Consider the following 23,598-nt stretch of genomic DNA (forward strand, 5'->3'; position numbering starts at 1 on the left):
CCTCCAATAGCCCTCCTCCACTTCCCCCAGCCCCAGGCAGCTCCTTGCAGGTTGGAAGGTGACCAGCCTGCTAGAGGAAGCCTGTGTGTTTACCAAGTTTTTCTTCCTTAAAGGAGAAAAATCTGTGTTTTTCTACTTTTTCTGTGGGGAAAGGAAAACTCAGATCCCTGCTCATCAACTTCTCCAAGTGCTTGGAAATGGTGTAACAGGGGACAAATACTGGCCCCTGTTTAAGATAAGCAATGGGGCAAGATACTTATCAGAGATGGACGCATAGCCCACAGTGCAGCTGGATTACATCATTCTGCGGCAAGCCATTTCAAAGTCATCTGAAGACATCCATGCAGGAGATGTCCTTGAGTGGTCTGGCCAACTGGAAGGATCCATAAAAGAGGTAACATCAGAGAAGGTCAATGCCCCTGGAAAGGGGACAGCTGGGCAACCAAGTGGGTCACAACAGTCTACATGGAGGTGTAGGACCATATAGCCTTAAGCGGCACTGGATTCGTGATGGCATGAACAGCACAGCTACAAGGTATGACAGAAGTAAGGCATTGGAGCCAGGCAGCTGGTGGGAAGGGGGTTGAGGGTGACATGAGGAGGCCCTTTTTTGGAGCTCCACTATCCAGAGGGGCTGCAGGAGAGAAAGGAATTGGAGACCAGGGCTGGCAGAGCTCCCTTCCCATAAGAACTGCAGAGAACCCTGCCTGCTCCAGGTAACTCGGTGCAGGAATATACTCTTCCCTTATTGAGTTTATAGGGAAAACTGTTGGTAGAACAAACCTGCTGAAACTGCAAGCTGGGTTAAGAGTTTACAGCCTCCAGAAAAACAGATCTCTGAGATGCGAATTGGTTACGCATGGACAGGGTATGAAGGGTGGTGGAGCCCTGTGATGGGGGCCAGTATGCCGTGCACTTATCATTGTACCTGAGTTGCTGACTGCCCATTTTTTTGGTACATTCTTTTTTTTCTCCTATCAAGGCATGGCAAGTGAGTCCACAAAAGGGGATGATAATCAGCATAATCACTAAAGATCACTAAGGCCCAGGAAGGTGCTGTATAACAAAGTGGTGCATTGACCAGGAACCCAGAATATCTCCCGTCTGGGCACAAGCAGTGCAACTAAGTGATCTCCTGAAGATAAAGGCAGAGATGGAGCCAGCTGGGGCAGATCTGGGAAAACCCCAGGACTGGCAGCAGGCACATGGAATCACATTACTGCTACTTCAAAACCAGCAGGCACAAATGGAGGAGTTAATAAGGGTGAGAACCCAAGAAGCCAAGGCTCAGATTATGATCCTCTCTCATGTGCAAGAACTAAGTGACAAATTGGATGATCGGCAAACAGCTATGGTTTGGGTGGCAGAGGGACTGAGGCTTCCAAAGACATTAGTGACATGTACATGCACCCCCTGAGATTGGCTGTGCACCCCCTGGAAGCACCAACCATAGAACTGGAAGTGCGTCAGTGATCTGGTGCCCCCCAGACTCAGGAAGCACCAGTTCCCCATGTCCAAAGATAACAGTGGAAGATGACATAGAGGCACTTCTTGAGTCATTTGAGAGAGCAGCAGTGATAGCCAGTTGGGATCTGGCTGGGTGGGCTGGCCAACTGGGCCCCTTACTCATAGGCCTAGCCCAGGCGTTGTCCGAAGCCAACACAAGAGATTATGAGAAGGTGAAAAGGGCCATTCTATACTGCTTAGAAGTTTCCCCAGAGTACTACCAACAGTGGTTCTGAGGGAAGAAGATGACAGAGGAGTTGAGACCTCGGTTTTTTGCACAGATGCTTAAAGACCTTCTAGAGAGATGGCAAGTCTGTAGTGGAGGTCTTCTCACTGGAGCAATTTCTCACTGACTTGGGTGGAGAAACCCAGAAGTGGGTAAGGAGACTTCAGCCTCAGTCAATGGAGGAGGCCCTGTGCTTGGCCAAAGCCTTTACAGCCACAGAGAGAGAGTCTAAACATGAGAAATCAGGGAAATGTGGAAATGTTATGTTGACAGGATGCTGAGACTCTGGAGGCTGATGGAGAAGGCTGGAGATTTCATAGATTTCATAGACATTAGGGCTGGAAGGGATCTCGGGAGATCATCGAGTCCAGCCCCCTGCCCAAAGGGCAGGAAGTCAGCTGGGGTCATAGGATCCCAGTAAGATAAGCATCCAATTTACTCTTGAAGGTGTTCAATGTAGGTGCTTGAACCACCTCTGCTGGCAGACTGTTCCAGACCCTGGTGGCTCGGACAGTAAAGAAATTCTTCCTTATGTCCAGCCTGAAACGGTCTTGCAGGAGTTTGTGACTGTTCGACCTCGCCATCCCTTGGGGCACTCTGGTGAACAAACGTTCCCCCAGATCCTGGTGGTCACCCCTGATAAACTTATAGGTGGCCATCAGATCACCCCTGAGCCTGCGCTTTTCCAGGCTAAAGAGTCCCATGTCTCTCAGCCTGTCATCGTAAGATCTGTTTTCCTGACCTCTGATCATGTGCATGGCTCTCCTCTGGACTCTCTCAAGCTTCTCCACATCCTTTTTGAATTGTGGAGCCCAAAACTGGACGCAGTACTCCAGCTGCGGCCTCACCAAGGCCGAGTACAAGGGTGTGGACAGGATCTTTTGATAGTCGGGCTTACGCAGATCACGCTCGCTTTAAAGGTCAGGCTTAATTTTATTAATAAGGGTTAAACAAAACAGAATCAACTACGCTGGGTGCACCAGTGAGCACCCACTCACACTGGCGTTGTATCTCCGGGAAGGGTCGCCGGGATCAGGCGGGTCTGGCGTCCTTCCCTCCGGCTGGCCAGGCTGAAGGTCGCTCCGTGTCGATTCAATCCGTAGGGTACGTTCCGTCGGGCGCGCAAAGACCCCAAAGTTCACAGCGTGATGATTTTTATACTCTCTGTGATGCAGGGCAGTCTAATTACATGTGGCGCTTTCTCATTGGCCCAGGGCGGTGACCGTCACATTATTGACAAGCCCTGGACTTCCCCTTGAGAGACCCCGTGCGGAAAATTCCAGCCGCATGCTGCTTCCATGCTGCAGCCCCAGAGCCTCCCATCCACCCAGCACTTGTTACATAAACACTAAACACATGTGAACATGGCCACCTATAGCACTTAGCAAGTGCAAGATAATTACAACAAAGGGGAGAATGACGGCCCGGGATTTGCTCGAGAAGCATCTATGGATGCAAGCCAGCATTTTGGTCGCTTTACTAGCCGCAGCATCGCATTGCAGGCTCATGTTCATCTTGTGGTCAATGATGACCCCCAAGTCTCTTTCTTCTGTAGTGCTATCCAATGTAGCACTGCCGAGCCTATAAGGAAGCTGCAGGTTTTTCCTCCCAAGGTGGAGAACCTTGCATTTTTCAGTATTAAACACCATCAGGTTCTCGTCCGCCCATTTGCTGAGCTTGTCCAGGTCAGCCTGGATCACCCGCCTGTCTTCTGGCGTGGATGCTTTGCCCCAAAGTTTGGTGTCATCGGCGAACTTGGCCAGTCCACTCCTGACTCCAATGTCCACATCATTAATGAAGATGTTGAACAGGATGGGTCCCAGGACAGAGCCTTGAGGGACCCCACTGGTCACAGGGCACCACGATGAGTGATTGCCATCAATTACAACCCTCTGGGTCCGACCATGGAGCCAGTTTCCCAGCCAGCGGATCGTGGTGGAGCCAAGGCCACAACTGGTCAGTTTGGCCAAGAGGTGATTGATCATGGGATACCAGATCAAAGGCTTTTTTGAAGTCAAGATATATGACATCAATCTCTTCTCCCTTGTCCAGGTGATAGGTCACCTGGTCATAAAAGGAAATGAGATTGGTCAAGCAAGACCTACCCGCAACAAACCCATGCTGGCTATCCCAGGATGTTGGCGTCAACTAGTCCATTAAGGATGGCCTCTTTAATAAACTTTTCTAAGACCTTCCCCAGGATAGAAGTCAGGCTGATGGGCGTATAGTTTGCCGGATCCACTTTCCTCCCTTTCATAGACACCATACTGGCCTTCTTCTAGTCTTCGGGCACTACACCAGAGTACCAGGAGTTCTCAAAGATCCATGCCAGTGGCTGGGCTATGAAGCTCGCCAGCTCCTTGAGTACCCTGGGGTGCAGATTGTCAGGGCCAGCTGACTTGAAGGTATCCAGCCTCTCAAGGTGTTCCTTCATGAGGTCAGCATTGATGGAGGGTAGGGGATCCCCATCACCCGGATCTCCTTGTCCCATAGCAGGCATGGGCGGCCCATGGGACTGATGAAAGACTGACGCAAAGTACCTATTTAATAGGTTGGCTTTTTCCTGGGCGTCAGTTGTCAGTTGCCCCATCTGGTTTAGCAGGGGTCCAACATTGCCCTTGCTTTTCCTCCGGCTCCCCACATATCTGAAAAAGGACTTTTTGTTGTCCTTGATGCTTGAAGCTAGTTGGAGTTCAGTTGCAGCCTTGGCTTTCCTGGTTTGCTCCCTGCAGGACCGGACCAGTGCAGAATAATTCTCCTTGGAGGTGAATCCCATCCTCCATCCTTTGTAGGCTTTCCTTTTTAGCCGCAGGAGGTCCGCTAGGTCCCTAGAGAGCCAGGAGGGCTGCTGTGCCTTCTTGCTGCCTTTCCTCCGTGTTGGAATAGATTTAGCTTGTGCATTGAGGATCGCTTCCTTGAGAAGCAACCACTCTTCTTGAACTCCCATCTCCCTGGGGTCGTGGTCCCTGAGGGCCTGACCGACAAGCCTCTTGAGCTTGTCAAAGTCGGCTTTTCTGAAGTCAAGGACTTCTGTGTTGCTGACTGACTTGCCAGCTTTACGGCGGATGGTGAAGGTGATCAGCTCGTGGTCGCTGTCACCCAGCTTCCCATCGATCACTAGGTCGCCGATTAGGTCGTCCCCCGTAGCCAGTACCAGGTCAAGCAGCGCTTTGCCTCTCGTTGGCCCATAGACTTCTTGAGTCAGGTAGAGGTCATCCATGCATGAGAGAAAGCTTTGCAACCGCTCGGATTTTGCTGAGTGATCTTCCCACGAGATGTCTGGGTAATTGAAGTCACCCATGACAACCAAGGTCCTGGAGCAAGCGGCCTCAGTCAGTTCCCGGGTGAACTCCTGGTCAAGCTCAGGACTTTGAGTGGGAGGTCTGTAGTAGACTCCCACCGTTGTGTCCCCTGTGCCGTTTTTCCCACGAATTTTTACCCAGAGGGTCTCTAGCTGTCCATGCCGGTTGCCAACATCAGCTTGCAGGGACATGTAGCTTTCCTTCACATAGAGAGCTACACCCCTGCCCCTTTTGTCAACACGATCCCTCCTGTACAGGGTATAGCCCTCTATACCCGTGGTCCAGTCATGGGTGGAGTCCCACCAGGTCTCCGTTATCCCATTGACTTCATAATTCTTTGCACTGAGCAGGAGGACAAGCTCCTCCTGCTTGTTACCCAGGCTCCTGGCATTAGTGTACAGGCAGGCAAGTGTGCCCTTAGGGGCTCTTGCCTTGCCCGCAGATTGTGCCAGGGCTGGGGCAGGGGTGGGCTCCCTTAAGTGCCTTGGTCTGCTGGCTTTGCAAGGACTCATGAAGAAACGCAGGGGGTAGGATCCCAGAGAGAGAACCTGTTATCGCTGTGGGAATCAAGGCCACATAGGAGCATTTTGAACCCAGAAGATTAGGGGAGATCATATGGGGGAGATACCCCACGAAGAATGATGAATTGTAGTTTTGGTCGACATAAAGGTCCCTGGCGGTGAGCCAAGTCGATGATGGATGTGAAGACCAGGGACCTCATAGTACCAGTGGTGGTCGACATGGGGTGCACTCAGACTATGCTAAGGGCCGACCTGATTTCACCTGAGGAAGAGATGCCTGTGAGCATGGTCTGTATTCATGGGGGCATCTATAATTATCAGAGAAAATATCTGAGGTTAACTGTAATGGGAAGGACAGAAGAGCTAGTGATGGGATTAGCAGAAACGTTGCTGTGCCTGATGTTGTTGGATGTAGCTTGGCTGTACCTCTGAGAAATGCTGAGCAAAATGATGGAGAAAACCCTGAAATTGCTGGCAAGGAGAGAGGTGGAGGCCTCACCAACCAAGGGTTTTACTGGGGTGGAGGTGGGACACCCTCCATGGATGACAGATCCTGAAGAAGCCCTAGATTTGGGGGAGATTATAGGCAACGAGCAGTTTAGGAAAGAATAAGAACAAGAACCAGTCTTCTAACATATTTTCAATGAAGGGTTGGCCAAAGGGGAAGGGGAGATAGCGAATCACCGGGCTGGTGGAAACCTACCAAAGGTTTGAGGTAAGGGCCAGTGTGCTATACTGGGTAGAGCATGGGGGGCTGAGGAGGAAGTATTACAGATTTTGGTACTGTGGAAATATTGGCAAGCACTCCTGTGGGTGGCCCACACACTTCCCATGGGAGGTCACCTGGGGTGTGATAGACAAAGGCTCGCCTTAAGCAATGGGTGTTTTAACCGGGTCTCTACAAGCAGGTTGAGACCTACTGTTAGAATTGCCTGGAGTGCCAAAAGGTCTGTGATCTATGACCTCCCTGGGTTCCACTCGTGCCAATCCCTTTGGTTGAGAAACCTTTCAATTGTATTGTGATGGACATTGCATGACCTTTTCCTAAAAGCAGGGCAGGGTACCAATTTGTCATGGTCTTGGTGGACTATGCTAGCAGGTACACAGATGCAGTGCCTCTGAGATTCATAGATTCATAGACATTTGGGCTGGAAGGGACCCCAAGGATCATTGAGTCCAGCCTCCTGCCCCAGGGGCAGGAAGTCAGCAGGGAAATCCATCTCTGTGACCAAGATAGCTGAAGAGCTTATTAAATGGAGATTTCCAGGGTAGAGATACCCTAGGAAATCCTTATGGACCAAGGCACCAACTTCTTGTCCGGTGTCCTTAGGGGTATGTGTGTGCTACATGGAAAATTTGGCATTTAAGAATGTCTATCTACCATCCACAGACAGATGGTTTGGTTGAAAGATTTAACCATATGCTAAAAAATGTTGTGAGCCTGTATTCAAGGGGAGCCCACACAGTGGGAGCTGTTGACAACCCTGTGCCATGGGGCAGGATCCTCAGGGTGGCTGTGATGCTTCTGGCGGCTCCATAACCATGCCAGCTCCGGCCTGAGGGCGCCCTCTTGTCTTTCCTGCCACATCTTGCTGGTAAAATAAATCGGGAGGCTGCCCATGGGCCATTGTGTGGCCCCAGTCTGCTGACCCTTACCAGAACTCACTGGTCCATGTGCCCTTCACCAGACATCTCTTGAGTACTGTGCCATATGGGGCACATCAAGCTTTATGGGCTACTTGCATGGCTCCAGACCTCCTCTTTTCCATGCCCCATGTCTTGCGGGTGTTACTTAGATGTTGTTCCCTCTACTGGGGTCTCGGCCTACTCAGCCTCTGCTCCTTTAATCTCATGAGGCCTTCCAGTCTAGGCCCATTGTGTTGGACCTGACTCCATGGCACTAGCTCAATTTGGTCTGTTCGCATCACTGGGTCCCTGGCCTCTGTCTGCTGTGCCCCTCTGGTGCCTTGTGCCTCACATCTGTCTGCTGTGGGTTTTTCTAACTGCTCAAGCCCTGCACCTACTTCTGGCAGGGCTCAAGGTGATCATGTGCCCCCTCTGGGCACTAATGAGGGCTACATACTTTCCCTTACAGCCTCATCCCAAACCTCCAGTACAAAAAATAACACAAACATAAGCCCCTGGGCTATAACATAACAATAACCAAAAGAGGCCATGCTTTGCCTCTTTAAGAAGGCAAACTTCTTCCCTTGTATAGTGTGCCTCCTAGCCCTGGGTACCTTATGGGCTCCTGGAGCCTTACTTCACTTGGAGGTAGCAAGTGGGCAGCAAAATATCTTGGGTAGCTCTCTTGTGCAGGAGCTTCTGGCAGTTGCCAGGGAGAGTGAACCCTGCCAGCCCCAGCCCTGAGCTTATGTGTACCCAGAGCCCTTCCTCCTTCTGGTAAGCTGACTGCCTGCAAGTGCTGGCTAATTACCGTATTAGCCTGTTGCCCAGACAACCTGCAGCTGTGGAGCTTTGCCTAGTCTGCAGGGCCTCCCTAGCTAGGCTGCTTCTGCCCTTAAAAGAGCAGGCATGTCTTAGTGACGTATAACACCCTGCTTCTCTTTGCAATTAGGGAAGTACCTCAGGTGCCCACAGGGTATGTCCCTTTCAAACTTGTTTAAGGTCACTGCCCATGGGGTCTGTTAGTTGTAGTATGTGAAGAGTGGCTGGAGGCTGTATCGCGGGGAGGAAAGATATCCAAGCAGGTGCATAAATTGCAAGAAAGATTAGAACAGGTAAGGTCCATCACTAGGGAGAGCCTTGAGAGAAGTCAGGTACATCAGAAACAGCACTATGATAGTCTAGCAAAGGAGAGGAAATTTCAGGAAGGGGAATGGGTACTTGTGCTGCTACCTAATAACAGTCACAAACTTTTAGCTTGATGGCAGGGGCACTTTCAGGTGGCCCTGCCCACAACTAGACTGTAGGTCTACCACATCAACCTTCTAAAGAAATGGCCTGGGTTTGTGGGGTTGGTTTATGCACCTTGAGATTGGCTCTAGGGAGCTTGATTTTGATGAAGGCCCAATCCTGGAGGACAAGGATAGTGGGGCCAACCTATTGGTAACTCAGAAGATCTGACTTCACTGGCTAGTGGAAGAATTCCAAGATGTGTTTGATGAGAAACATGGGATGGCGCGTGGGGTATAACATCATATGGTCATGCCCTTGGGCTGTATCATGAGAGGTCATTGGAGGAGGCTTCCCATGCACCTATTCAAAACTGTAAAGAGAGCTAGCAAATGCAGCTAACAAATGCAGGAGTGAGGGATCATAGAGGAGTCCCACAGCCCATGACGGAGTCCAATGGTCATAGTGCCCAAACCAGATGGCACAATCCGACTGTGCATGGATTATAGGAAAGTCAACACGGTCTCCACATTTGACGCTTTCCCCATGCTGCAGGTAGACAACATGCTAGAGAAGATAGGCCAGGCCCATGTCATATTAACTCTGAACTTAACAAAGAGATACTGGCAAATCCCTGTGGCAGCTGGCAGCTGCCACTGAAAAAAAGGCTGCATTCGTGATCCCATGGGGGCTTTTTCAATTTACACGCATGCCTGTTGGGCTGCATGGGGCTGTCATGTCATTCCAGAGGCTGATGGACCACTTTTTAGCCCCCTATCAGTCCTTTTCCACAGTGTACATTGGTGATATTACCATTTTTCCAGAAAATTGGGAACAACATAGCAATATTTAAGGACAGTCCTGAGGGAATTGCAGGTGGTAGGTCTGACTGCCAACCCTAGGAAATGTGCTCTGGGACAAAGGGAAACCTGATATCTAGGATTCCAAGTAGGACAGAGGTACATTAAACTCTTAGCTGACAAAGTTGCAGCAATAAAGAACTATCAACCACTGCACAATCAGAAGCTGTTGCAGTCCTTCCTGGGATTAGTGAACTAATACTGGAAATTTATTCTGGGTTTTCTGAGTTGTCAGCACCCCTAAGAGAGATGATCAAGGGGGGTAAGCAAAGAGACTTACGGGGGTCAGCACTGCTACTTTAGCATTTGAAGGTTTGAAGAGGGCACTTTGCCAGAATCCAGTATTATATACCCCAAATTTTAAAGAAGTCTTTTGTCTACAGATGGACGCTTTGAGGTAGCTCTGGGGGCAGTATTATTCCAATGGGTACAGGACAAAGAATGACCTATAGCTTATTCTAGCCACAAGCTTATTGGAGCAGAGACCCATTACTCTATGACTGAGAGAGTGACTGTTTAATGGGATGAAATTTATATTGATTACCAAGCATACTCCACTTAAATGGCTGCAGTCTACAAAAACGGACAATGCAAGAATCATGCGATGGGCTTTGGCCCTTCAGCCCTTCTGGCTTTCTACAGAGCACTGGCCTGGATGAAAAAACATGATAGTTGACTTCCTGTCCCATAGCCTGGAAGAAGAAAAGCCTGCAACCCCAGGAGAGAGGATTGGAGGAAAGGAGAGGATGAGACTACATGCTACTAGAAATTGTAGGAATAGTTGAATCCCTTCTTTGATTTTTCTTTTTCCAAATTTCAAAAGAGCCCCTCAAGGGTTTGGTTGTTCATCTCCAAGTGTGCACATTTATCCCTTACAGCCTGAATTTGGTTTCCCTTTTCCTCCATTTCTGAGCCTCTCTGGGTCTTTTCTTCTGAGTTGCTGTTTTAACAGCATACCATAGTAACCAAACCACAGCACCGTTGCCTTTAGGCTGATGTTTTTTTGCAAAGGCAAAATTTCTTGACTTGAATTTCAATGTCATTTAGACTAAACCCTTGGATACACATATCTTCCCTCCAGGGAGAGGGACCTTCCTTCAGGATTCTTCTGTGCAATGGAGATAGTTCCTCCTTTTACACCCATTTGGCCTCATGGTCATTTATGCCCGATGTGTTTTTTTTTTTTTCCTTAAACATGTTTCCCTGGGTCTGCCGGTTCTTAGTTCCCCAACTTACCATGCCCCTGTCCCATAGGAGTTCTTTTAAAAATCTTCCTGGTCCTCTAATGGACTATTCCTGACCCTTCCCTGGGTATGCCCACTCCCCTCTGGACTGAGTTGTATATTGCATTGGTGCACTTCCCCTTGGAGTACCTTTAACTATTGCACCTGTTGATAACCTTTGAATATGCTCTCATTCTCCACCAGTAAATGTTGGACAAAAGAGCCAACTTGCAGTCTCTGTCATTCAAATTTATTAAACAGGATATAAAAAGTTAATATTAGCCTGGTGATCACCCCTAACCTAACACATACATACAGTGAAGCATTGATGTTGATTAGACCTATCCAAGGCATCTCCAAGGCATATCAACAGGGGCATTACTAATAGGTCCAGACAGGTCTTGCTCCCCCTCTATGCGGCGCTGGTTAGGCTGCAGCTGAAGTAGTGTCCAGTTCTGGGTGCCACACTTCAAGAAGGACGTGGAGAACCTGGAGAGGGTCCAGAGGAGGCCACTCGTATGGTTGGGGGCCTCCGTGGCCATCCCTATGAGGAGAGGCTGAGGGACCTGAATCTCTTCAGTCTCCGCAAGAGGAGACTGAGGGGGGATCTTGTGGCTGCCTACAACCTTATCAGGGGCCAGCAACAGGGACTCGGGGAAAGTCTGTTCACCAGGGCCCCCCTTGGAGTCACCAGGAACAATGGCCACAAGCTGAGGGAGGATAGGTTTAGGTTAGATATTAGGAAGAACTACTTCAGTGTAAGGGTGGCCAGAGCCTGGAATAGAATTTCCAGAGAGGTGGTGCTCTCACCTTCCCTGGAAATCTTCAGGAGGAGACTGGATAGGCACCTGGCTGGGGTCTTATGACCCCTGCCAGTCCCAGTGCTCCTTCCTGCCCATGGCAGGGGGTCAGACTAGATGATCTGTCTAGGTCCCTTCCAACTCATTGATTCTATGATTCTATGATTTTATGATTCTAAGGCTTGACCAATCTCATTTCCTTCTACGACCAGATGACCTATCACCTGGACAAGGGAGAAGAGATTGATGTCATATATCTTGACTTCAGAAAAGCCTTTGACCTGGTATCCCATGATCACCTCTTGGCAAAACTGGCCAACTGTGGCCTTGGGTCCACCATGATCCACTGGCTGGAAAATTGGCTCCATGGTCAGACCCAGAGGGTAGCAATTGATGGAAGTCACTCATCATGGTGTCCTGTGACCAGTGGGGGTCCCCCAAGGCTCTGTCCTTGGACACATATTGTTCAACATATTCATTAATGATGTGGACATTGGAGTCAGGAGTGGACTGGCCAAGTTCGCCGATGACACCAAACTTTGGGGGAAAGCATCCATACCAGAAGACAGGCAGGTGATCCAGGCTGACCTGGACAAGCTAAGCAAATGGGTGGACAAGAACCTGATAGTGTTTAACACTGAAAAATGCAAGGTTCTCCACCTTGGGAAGAAAAACCTGCAGCTTCCTTATAGGCTCGGCAGTGCTACGTTGGATAGCACTACAGAAGAAAGAGACTTGGGGGTCATCATTGACCACAAGATGAACATGAGCCTGCAATGCGATGCTGCAGCTATTAAAGTGACCAAAATGCTGGCTTGCATCCATAGATGCTTCTCAAGCAAATCCCGGGACATCATTCTCCCCTTGTACTCGGCCTTGGTGAGGTCGCAGCTGGAGTACTGCGTCCATTTTTGGGCTCCACAATTCAAAAAGGATGTGGAGAAGCGTGAGAGAGTCCAGAGAAGAGCCATGCGCATGATCAGAGGTCAGGAAAACAGACCTTACGACAACAGGCTGAGAGCCATGGGGCTCTTTAGCTTGGAAAAGCGCAGGCTCAGGGGTGATCTGATGGCCACCTATAAGTTTATCGGGGTGACCACCAGGATCTGGGGGAACGTTTGTTCATCAGAGCACCCCAACGGATGGCAAAGTCGAATGGTCATAAACTACTACAAGACCATTTCAGGCTGGACATAAGAAAGAATTTCTTTACTGTCCGAGCCCCCAGGGTCTGGAACAACCTGCCATCAGAGGTGGTTCAAACACCTACATTGGACACCTTCAAGAACAAATTGGATGCTTATCTTGCTGGGATCCTATGACCCCAGCTGACTTCCTGCTCTTTGGGCGGGGGGCTGGACTCGATGATCTTCCAAGGCCCCTTCCAGCCCTAATGTCTATGAAATCTGTGAAGGGAAACATCTCAAGAGGAGATGGTGGAGCATCTCCCTCCCTTACACAGTGAGCAACAGGGGGAGTTGAACCCAGGTCTCCCATACTCTGGGTGTATACTCTATGATGCTGTTGTAAACAGAAGGTGGCCTTGCTTCTCCTCTGAAGAGGTGTTAATATGAAAAGGTAGCTGCCACTATTACCCAATGGAGGCATGGACAGATTACTGCATGGGCCAGTGGGACCTGGGCCCAGGAGCCCCTGCCAACCAGAGGCCTCACTTGTGGCTCACTCCTCATTGGCAGGGAAGTGAAAGCTGCAGTTTTAAACCTGGCACTGTTTTTGGCTCTCTGCTTGTGGGTAGCAAGCAGCTGGGCTCCCAGGGCCCCTCGGCCAATCAGTGGCAGGGAGACAAAAATGGCACCAAGTTTAAAACTTTGGCTTTCATTTCCCTGCCAATAAGGAGTGAGCTGGAAGTGCAGTCCTTCTACCAATCAGTGGTGGGGGTTGGGGGAGCAGGGAACCTGCAAAGTAAAGGTGGTGCCCCTCACGTGGTCAGGAGCACAGCCAGGCAGCCAGCTCCCTGCTGGTAAGTCTGTGGGGGGGAAGGGGCATGAGGGAGGGAAGGGGTGTAGTGGGGGTGCAGACTGAGGCCCCCACTGTGAGGGAAGGAGTGGGGCAGGGGCTGGGGAGGCGCTGCCCAGCCATGGCAGTAAATACGACCTTGGGGTTGGGAGTGGGACAAAGCAGTGGGTGGTTTGTCTGGTAGGTGGGGGGTGGGGGCGTAGGGATGAAGGGAACAGGTCTCCTGCTGCTGTATGCACCCCTGGGGCATATGCCTCACAGACTTGTGTGTGGGGTGAGGGCAGAGGCAGGCTGCCTGCTGCGGGCTTGGGGCCAGGAGCTGCACTAGCTTCTTCCTGGTGGAGTGGGCTGGGCTGGGGCTGGGAGTGGGTCAGGCTTAGTGGGGCGGGAGGTAGCAGTGGTGCTAGGAGGGAGGCTATGGGGAATTTTGGGGTGGCTATAGCCCCCCAAGCCTCCCCTACCATTTCCCCTGGTCGGAGCAGTCTGCTCTGCTGCCTTTCCCTTGGGAGCCTTGAGTGTAGTGCCCTGAGCAGGGGTGGTGCTAGGGGGATCTTGGGGAGTTTTGGAGGGTTATAGCTACCCTGAAATTCCCTGAAGCCACCCCTCCTAGCACCACCACCACCTGCCCTGCGGAGCCCAACCCACTCCCAGCCCTGGCACAACCCCCGCTGCTGGGAAGAGGCTGGCGCAGCCCCTGGCTCCAACCCCGCAGTGTCCTTACTCCATACACCAATCGGGGGGGGACATGCTCCCCATGCCTCCCTTGGGGGTGTGCACAGCAGTGGGGAGCTGCCCCCCTCTGCTCACCCACCCATGGCCTCTGGAATCCCATCACCCTGTGCCCATGACTCCCTTCTGCTCCTGGCCCCAGGGTTGCATTCACTGTCCTGGCTGGGCAGCACCTTCCCCTGCCTCACCCCCTCCCTCACCATGGGGGCCTTGATCTGACCCCCCCATGCCCCTTCCCTCCCACATACCCCTCCCCCCACAAACTTACCAGCCAGGCATTGCTCTCCAAGCTGCCCAGCTGCATTCCTGGATGTGTGCATGTGGCATTTATTAATTGGCTATACCAGCCAAAAAAAGCCAATAGCTGATGATGTTCATTCTTCTTATCGGTGCCAATCTGATATGTGACTGATATATTGATGCACCTCTAGAGGAGGCCCCCAATTTTGTGTTTGCCCAGGGCCCCAATAAATCTTAATCTGCCTGTGCTTGGAGGGTGCCCTGCTGGGCAGGTAGATGAAAGAAGGCTTTGTCAGGAAGGCATGAATGAGGTGCTTGACTGTTCCCTGCTGTAAAGCCTGCACTACGCCTGGGCACAAATAGAACTCCAGGCATCTGGGGAATTTTAAGTGCCCACAGGGTTCAGGAAACTGCAGCTTAGCAAGGGTAACTCTGGATGTGGGCACCTAAGCTCTTAATTGGACTTGGCTTTTAGTCCTCTGGAAACACATATCAGTCCAAGGACTGAGGACTGTGGCTAGTATTCAGCCATGGCCCAAAGGGGGCCCCTGGTCTGAAATAAAGGGGGTTGCATTACTGCTGTATATGGCATTGTGTGATGGTGCCTGGGGTGGTTCTGGTGCCTACAGGAGGGTTCAGAGGAGAGTCAAATGAGCAACAGGAGGATCTGGGACACGCTTCACTGTGAACCACTCCAGGTACTACAGCTGCTTCACATATCAGAGGCAGCTGGGATGAACTCTCTTGCACTAACCATCCTACTTGGAGTCAGGAATTGGGCTAAAAAGGCCAGGCACTTAAGTTTGTCAGATGAAGTTGAAGAGCAAAAGCAAGGTGCAGATATTTAACAGGGAATGATTTATGTTCCTGGGCTGTGGTGAATTTCCATCACTGGGTGTCATTACACTAAGGTTGAATGGTCTCCAGAAATGCTGCTCAATTCCAGGTAGGAGCAGCCTCAGAGCTGTTTCCTGGCTTGTGCCAACTGTTACACAGGATAGCTACAGTGAACCAATCTGGCCAAATGACTAATAAATTGGTTTCTGGGTCTGAGGACTTAAGGGCGTAAGTGGCAAGAGGACAATAGGACAGCCTAATCCCAGAGGAGGGGTATGGGCATGGAAGAGATGTGGGCTAAATGCATAGGCTAGCTATGATGCCCATGAAACTGGTTAGGCAGTGCCTGTTGAACAAGGTCCCCAGCAGATACCGATGAGCTCTCTGAAGCCAGGGGATGCTGTTCTAATAAATACAACCTGGAAGCCTCTCAGGAGCCGATTAGCTGCAGCCAACACCTTTCAAGACAGACCACTTGTCCTTAACCAATCAAAGTTATGAAAACCAGGGTTCAGAGTGTCTCAGTGAATACTTTTATGTGGGTGCTGCCCACCTAACTTCTGAGATGCTGCCGTAGGGTGATTCAGAATGCCTTGGTCCAGAGCTGAGCGCCCTACACAACCAGTGCTGATGTTCTTCACTTGTTTGGCCACAGCTGGGCTACTGAGCAGTCATAAGCACAGGAGTAATGGACCAGGAGGGCAAGAGGCAGCCTGCCACTAAAGAGCCACTTAAGCTGGAGTTACCAGATGTAGCTTGTCTTGTCTGTGAAGGACCCAGGATTGGGAGAAAATCTTTACAGACAAGCCCTAAATCTGGAAAGCACAAAGGCATGAAGAAATTTTATGCATTTAGATACTGGCTCTTCCAGTTGTGAACTCAATAGGATGTGCTGCCGTGCAAGCAACCAGCATAAAACTAAACAGAAACACCATAACCTGAAAAAGTCTCCAGGATATCTTACTGTATTTCCCATTTATAATCATACACTTAGCACACCTCAGAATTCTCCATGAAAGACAAGTGCCCTTGGTGTTAAGGTAGCGTATAAGCATGCTTCCTGCTGTTTTATTCCCGCCCCCCCCAACATGGATTTTAAGGCCAGGAGAGCCTGTCACTGCTCCCTGCTCCAGTGGTTCTCAAACTTTTTGGGGTCACACACCTCTTAAAATTTGCTATGCTGCTGTGTATACCCAGGTTCTAGATATCATAGGGTTATGTAACCTAGTATACCACGCTATAGCTAAAACTACCTTGTAACCTCTGTGACAACTGTAGAAGTTCAGTGGAACTGTTCTTCACCTTTTTTCTTCCTTTTCCTGCATTTTTATTTCTCCAGTCCCTTCCACTTTCCCAATCCTTTCCTTTACCTACTGTTTGGAACAAGGGTGGGCAAAATGGCAGCTCTGGCCAGCTTCTGGACTCCATTTCCCAGCAGCCTCTGCCCATGTGGCTGGGGCCAGTTTCCATAGAGACCCAGAAGCAGCCACACTCTGATAGCCAAGGCCAGGGTTTGTGTGGAGACTGGCCCCAGCAGCACTGGCAGGACACAGAGCCAAGGCAGAGCTGCGATTTGTTATCTGCATGCTCCGGGCAGGGACATGCAGGCAGCAGATCGTGGCTCTCCCCTAGTTCCTTGCAGTGGTGACAGTGTGGTCTGGAGCCAGGGCAGAGCCATGATCTGCTGCCTGCAAGCCCCTACCCAGAGCATGCAGGCTGCACACTGCAGCTCTGCCCTGGCTCTGGACCATGCTGTTACCACTGCAAGATCCCAGCTGGCTCCAGAGCAGCTCCCCACCTGTCAGTGATAAAAAGCTGGGCCTTGTTTTTAGTCTGAATTTGCCAGTGTCCAGATGTTGGATCACATACAATCTTTGTTTACAAGAATGAAAAGCCTTCCTAGAGTCTGGTAAAAGCATCAAAAGTGATTGCTTCAAAGCTCTCTGGCCAAGTATAGACATTACACTTTTATCTGTATAAATGATTAAAACTAGTCTATACTCATAACAGAAGTTCAGCACACAAACTGGTTGATAAATGGCAGAACCTGTCTTAAGATTTGCACCTCCTGCCTCCCAAAGGGCAAATGTATGTTCACTACCAATATAAACTATGTGCATTTACAAACTGCTCTGGGAAGCTGGGGGGAGAGGGGAGGGGGGAAAAGAGGGGCACATTAATTAGCACAGCACAGTTAAAGTGGCCAGAGCATCACATGTATTGGTGTCACTGCACTGAATAATGGTGGGGGGGCACTTTGAACTAAAGCTTTTTGAACAAGCTTTAAAGTGCCTCACCACCATTTTTCTGTGAAGGGATGCTGATACACGTGATGCTGGAGTCTGCTAGAGTGCAGTAATTACTTGATTGAGTCTGCTCCAAGGTGCTGTCATCAGAGCAGCCTCCCAGAAGCCCTATGCCACTTACAAAAAACTGTGTAACTTGGATCAATTCCACCTCAAGCTTTTTGAATGTCTGTACCTAAACTTTAAGAAGCATGCATACAGCATGGCTTAGATAAGTCACAAACCATGGCTGGCTTGAAGAGGCATAAAGCCAAGATAGAAACAAGCTGCTTTTAAAAAACAAAAAAGGGAAAAGCAACCTCTGGAATTAGGTTTTGCTGCTACTTAGCTCTGGTAGTGCTAGGGAAAGGACAAAGAAGGTGATAGAACTGATCCCCAAGTCTCATTGCACTTTCTGGTTTTGACCCTAGCCTTTTTGTGGGCTCAGCCAGACTTTCAGGGGCCACACTGTAGCCTCAGATTGTTTGTTCCCTGCCCTAGAATTCCTTGCAGGAAGCATGGCAGGGACACGTGCCAGTCAAATGGTATTCTGCACATTCACTTTTTCAGTTGTTCTCACTGATGTCCATTAGGTGGCAGCACATGCATGACCCTGTTTCTTTAGGGTCTTCCCTCCCTTCCCCCATCTCTTGTCTTCATATCTATTTGGGATTTCAGGTCTTCCAAAGTTTATAGTTCTGCACCCATATAAGTTGCTGACTTGCCACTTGGAGGCAAGTCCTTTAATGCCTCAGTTAGTTTCTTAAGCTAAATCGTATTTCAAGAGGTCAGCTCTCCAGAGCCTCAGAGTTCAGAGGCTGCCCCCTCCAGGAACAGCTTGGAATGGGAGTGACCAGCCCCAGCAAGGAGGACAGGTGGATTCAGCCTATTAGCCAGATGGATGAGTGGACACTTCCCCTTAGAATTAAATGTGTGGACTGCCCTTCTCCAGAGCTGGGAAGTCTGCCCCTGGAGTACCCCACTCTGCACAGGAAGCTGCTACTGAGTGTCACAAACACAGCCAATGCACCTCTCCAGAAGAGTGTGAACTGATGGAGTGGGAAGTGGAACTCTTGCCATGGGAAACATCCTATTAGCATATTGTCTATGGAAGGTGCCAGCTCGGTCATTGGGTAAAAAGGATGATCTTTGTGGCCTTTCCTGGCCAACAATTTCAGAGATAACGTTTAACCAGGGTGCTCTTCCTGAGATAAACATCTCAAATTCAGTTAATTGGAGATGGGATACATGGGCATCAGGGTTCCCTTTCGTCTAGGACAGGATACATGGAAGGTCCTCACATGGTTCCCTTGCCCACCCCGTCTATTTGTCTTGGAAGGGCTACACAGTGTGGTCCCTTTCGCTCCTCCTTCATTTCTGGGATGAGATATGCAGAGGGATCTCAGTGTGGGCATTGCAACCCCCCACAACCTGGGACAATATGCAGGAGGCTCCCCATGTGAGGAACTGTGTCCCCCTTGCCTGGGATGGGATATATGGGCGTTTACTGCATGGGCATTGCAGCCCCCCCAAACAACCTTACCCTGGAACATCTGTCTCCTTCTCCTGGTCTAGAATGGGATACATGAGGGCATCCTTTCCCACACCCAAAGTCACTCCAGGGTACTGTTGGACAAAATTAAGCAGCTGATTACCAGGGTTGCAGGTTTGTGTCAACCTGGAGTCCTTCCTACATACCAGTTCCAGAGGAAAAGGGAAGGCCTAGGCCTAACCACCATGGAGCAAAAGGGGACCCCTGTGCCTCATACCTGTTGTAGCAGTTGGGTAAGGAGAAACCTCACTTCCTCCTGCACCCAACAAGTTGCCATTAACCCCAGTCAAGGAGCCTGAGACAGCCACTACAGAGCAAGCACCAGAGTACCAACTAAGGCCAAGAGACCCTGAGAGGCAAGACACATCCCCAAGAGGCTCTGTCACCTTCAGTGTCCCAACAGATACTATGGGTGTCTGTGTATGGAGGGTTCTGCCCTGACAAGTCAGTGCTGCTTTGGTGTAGCACGGGAAACATTAGGACTGCAGGGACCAGAAAGTGGAGCCATTCATTGATCCACTGTCATTATTGTTAGATCTGGTCACACTGCCCATACAATGCAAAATACCTGGGGCACTAGGCCCTGAGTTATCTACCCCAGCTCTACTAATGCCCTCTCCTTGGGATAGTCCTGGCCTTTTCAGACAGTCCACACAGCTATTTTCCTATTGATGCTCTGCTTTAACCATCTCAAAATGGGGACCCCAGCCCCTAACCTGCACCAGGAGCTGCAAGGGACCCAGAGCTCCTGGAAATCCACATCCTGCAGGGACAGGAACCACAAGGACCTTTTCAAAGTGCTCCTTAGCACTACTAACCTAACAAGCTCAGGACAAGCAGAGGCCAAGGCCGCCTCTGCTCTACAGCACAGGGCAAAAAGCATCAGGCATTAAGAACAGTAGCTCCTATTGGGAAGGCTGGATATCAGGACACCTGGAGTTGGTGAGCACATCCCTGGTCACAGCATTTCACAAGGCACACTCACTTGCTTGAGCAGTGGGGCACTTTTACAATCCCAGTACCCAGGCAAGTTGTCACAAGAGCTTGTAGTGGACACCTGCTACTGAACAGCTGAGTACATGCCAAGTCTCAACATAGGGCAGCACATTTTAGAGGCATCAGACTCTGTGGAAACCTGGTTAGCTCTCTCTCCTTTCCTCTGGTGGCAGAGCAACCCCAGACACATTGGTTGGTATGTGGATTTTAGAGAAGGATACAGTGGCTGCTGCTAAGACACTTCCTCACCCTAACTGCCTACCCCTCTCTCCCCCCATCCCAGCCCCACTCTTCCCAACTCCTTGAAGACCAGCTCTGTTTGTCAACAGCCATGCTTAGGACCTGGGGCTGCCAGCCTCAGCAACCCCTTCCTCCCAAGTCAGCCCCAGGCAAGCTGGTGTGGATGCCTGAGGCAGGGTTCCTGCCCAACACATTCAGGGTAGCTCTGTTTGGTGCCAAGTGCTGTGGTACATGGCACTGCTGTCCCTGGAGCCACTACCCCCCAGGCACAGACTGTTTTCCATGTCCTCACATGCATCCATTGTACTAAGACCCAAGCCAAAAACAGGGACAGCAAGAGTGTGGAGACAGAGCAGGGAAACCTCATACAGTGTGAGAGAAATTGAGACAACCACATGCGGCATGCACTGGGGACACTTTTGGGTTTGTCCAACACCTGGTCCAACCCCAGATCACGGCACAAGGGTAGGTTCACAAAACCAGGAAGCAATGGCTGTGGTCTATCATGATGGGCACCTGTGTAAGGATGCCAATGTAGGGTGGCAGTAGACTAAGGGTCAGAGTGAGGGACACTGGGAGAATGGGCATTGCTCATATGTGCAATGTGATGCAAATCTGGCCAGGTGAAGAGAGGGAAAGGAGAACATAGTGACCACCCTCTCTGGCCTGGCAGTTTGTTCAGTGTGCGCAGCATGCAGATAAATAGCAGTTTATAAGGAGTTGGGGACATGGAGACTGGACTCAGGGAGGGCAAGCCAAGCCCTGACAGCTGGACAGACTGATGAGCACCGCTGGCAAAGTTCTTCCTGCTCTGGTCTGTAGGGAGTTGCCGTGGTGCCAAGGCTGCGACTGTGTCTGCTCTTGCTGACCCTCTGCAGCTTTAGGGTATAGGCATTACTGGGAGAAGATGCCCTTGAAGCGGACCTTGTCTTCACTGTCCTTCTGGCGCAAGCGGGTCTCCAGGCTGTGCAGCTCCTTGGCCACCACGGGCTCCAGTGTTGGGTCCAGAGCCAGCACCTTGGCGAAGTCAGCTTGTGCCTCAGCTGCATTCCAGACAGCAGCATGTGCCTTGCCCCGCTTGAAATAGGCCTTCACATTGTCTGTGGGGAAAGCAGCACTAAGGGGGCTGTTTTTCCCTCCTAACCCTGGCCTCTGCTCCAGTCTCCCCCAACTCAACTAGGTGCTCCTCAACCCTGACGTGCCAACACTGCCCTACTGCCCTAGATTCTCCCAGGCCCATGTAGCTACTCCTTACCCTCATACTTGTTGAGGATGGAGGAGCAGTGGTCCAGCACCTCGTAGTACTCCTGGCTCCGCAGCTTGCACTGGCAATAGTTTAGCAGCAGGGGCGTAATCTTCTGATCTAGTTCAATCCAGTCAGGAGAGCCAGGTTGCTCCTGTATCAACACAGAGAGAAGACTAGTGAGCTAGGGACAACAGAAGGTAGGAGACAGGAAGGATGGCATTTGGGCTTGTGGGACTGACTCAGAAGTTGTTCCTCAGCCCTTCTCACCTTCATCTGCAAGTTCTTGAGGCAGGCGATGGCATCATAGTACTTGGCAGCAGCTTCGCGCACCTTACCCTGCCGGTAGAGCTCATTACCCTCCTCATGGATCAATGGCACAGCCTGCAGCTTCTCTTCGTCAGTCATGGCCCAGGGGTCCTGCCGGTATGAGCCAGGTGCTTCCACCTGCCAATCACTGCCTGTCAGGAGAGAGCCCTAACCTCGCTTCATGTGCCCGCGCACTGGAATGGGAAAGTCCCACTCCTATCTCTAGACACCAAACCCATCAACCATGAGAACCCCTGTTCCCGAAACCTGCTCCCATCCTTTGTGGCAATCCATGTCAGCCCCAACTGCTCTCATTCCCAACCACAGCTCCCCTTGGTTCCTAGAAACAGGAAAGTCTTGGGGTTTAGGTCTCCTTGTGCCCCAGCTCCAGTTATCCCCATCTGGGGTTCGCAGTGTCCCCCCTTCCACCCCACAAGTCAGGCCCCCTCACCTTGATCATTTCGATGTCGAAAATGAGGGGTTGGGGGGTTTGCTGCAGGGCATCCAGGTCTGGGTATCCCAGTGAGTGATGCTCATGCATCTGGGCTATGCCACAACAGTGCCGCTGCCCCTCCAGGGGGTCTTTTCCTGCTGCGATGTTGCGCAGACTCTTTGACACCATCGGATACAGCAACACATGCTGCAGGCAAAGGAGAGATAGGGAGTCATCTCGCACAGCTCTTGGGCTGCCTGTCATGGCACAGAGAACTGGGAGGTAAATACGATTCAGAGCAGGGGTGTGGGATGGGGTGGCTGGACCAATGAAACACAAGAACTGGGTATCCTTCCCCTCCCAAGTAACATAAAGGATGAGATGGCATGGGGCAGACACATTGCCAGACTGAGCACAAAGGCGGTGCCAGGCCAAGCGGGGTGCCCAGCACACGCGGTGCCAGGGGCAGGATGGACAGAGGGCATGGGGTGGGCAGGAAGGATCGCAGGGAGGGGGTGGTGGGCAGGTACCTTGGTGTCACACCAGAACTCAGCTTGCTCGCCCTCCGGCATGGTGCACAGGATAGTCTCCCAGACTGGCAGTTTGAACTTCTTGCCAATGATGAGCTCCATGGGCTTGCCATGGGTGCGGCTGTCGTCCAGCAGATGGTCCTGGCCCTCCCCCTGGCTCAGCAGCGTGCGGTAGTGGAAGGTGGCCTGCGTGGAGAAGCCAGTGTGCTGAGTAGTGCTCGGGAAAAGCCTGCCCCGGGGGCACAGCCAGGACGGGCCGGTACCAATGGCCGGGCTGGACTGGGTTGGGCTGCCAGGGTGAAGGGGAGAGCTTCCCCTCCACGGCGGCAACCCCAAGTACCCGATCAACCCCCGAAAGGCGCGGGCCAGCACCGCGGGGAAAAGCTGCGCGCGAGCCTGCAGGCCCGGCCCGCGGCCAATCAGCGCACCGTTCGAGGGCGTGACTCTATGCAAATCAATCCCGCCTCTTAATCGGGCTAGCCGATCAACAAGCAGAGATAGCAGCGGCACCACCAATAGGAGCCTGAAACTGGCGGCCCGCCGCGAGAAAGGACGTACGCATGCGCACTCACTTGCCTAAACTCCCTCGTTCGCGGCTGGCAGGTGTTAACCCGCCCGCTGGGTCTTTTCCCAACTAGGTTTGCCACCTCTGCGCATGCGCGCCCATCCGGGCCCCCGTGCACCTCACCTTGGTGCCGTCCCGGTACTCCGGCAGCGGGCCCTGCGCCTCCCGAACCACCCGCTTAACGATACCGTCGGCCTGGAGCTGCGCGACCCGATCTGCCATGATGGCTGCGAAAGCGGCTCCACCCTGCGCTCGGCTGAGGGGTTCCGCTTGGTCTTTTCCGGAAGTGGCCGACTGGTTCCGGAAAGCGGCGTAGTCGATCCCGAGCAGGCTCGGCCATTTCCGGAAGGACTCGGCTCAGGCCGTGC

General features: G+C 51.4%; 1 protein-coding gene across 1 annotated transcript; it reads right to left on the bottom strand.

The window, feature by feature from the left end:
* Positions 1-16,024: 16,024 nt before the first annotated feature.
* Positions 16,025-23,598, bottom strand: AIP (AHR interacting HSP90 co-chaperone). The gene is made up of 6 exons (XM_090032012.1): positions 23,354-23,598; positions 22,666-22,851; positions 22,154-22,342; positions 21,664-21,840; positions 21,406-21,547; positions 16,025-21,250 (listed from the first exon to the last, which is right to left on the bottom strand). The coding sequence occupies exons 1-6, from the start codon at positions 23,450-23,452 to the stop codon at positions 21,045-21,047; spliced, it is 999 nt and encodes a 332-aa protein (XP_089888138.1). The 5' UTR covers positions 23,453-23,598; the 3' UTR covers positions 16,025-21,044.

This window comes from Crocodylus siamensis, chromosome 2 (assembly GCF_052110815.1).
Source record: "Crocodylus siamensis isolate JL-2025a chromosome 2, ASM5211081v1, whole genome shotgun sequence".
Taxonomy (NCBI): domain Eukaryota; kingdom Metazoa; phylum Chordata; order Crocodylia; family Crocodylidae; genus Crocodylus; species Crocodylus siamensis.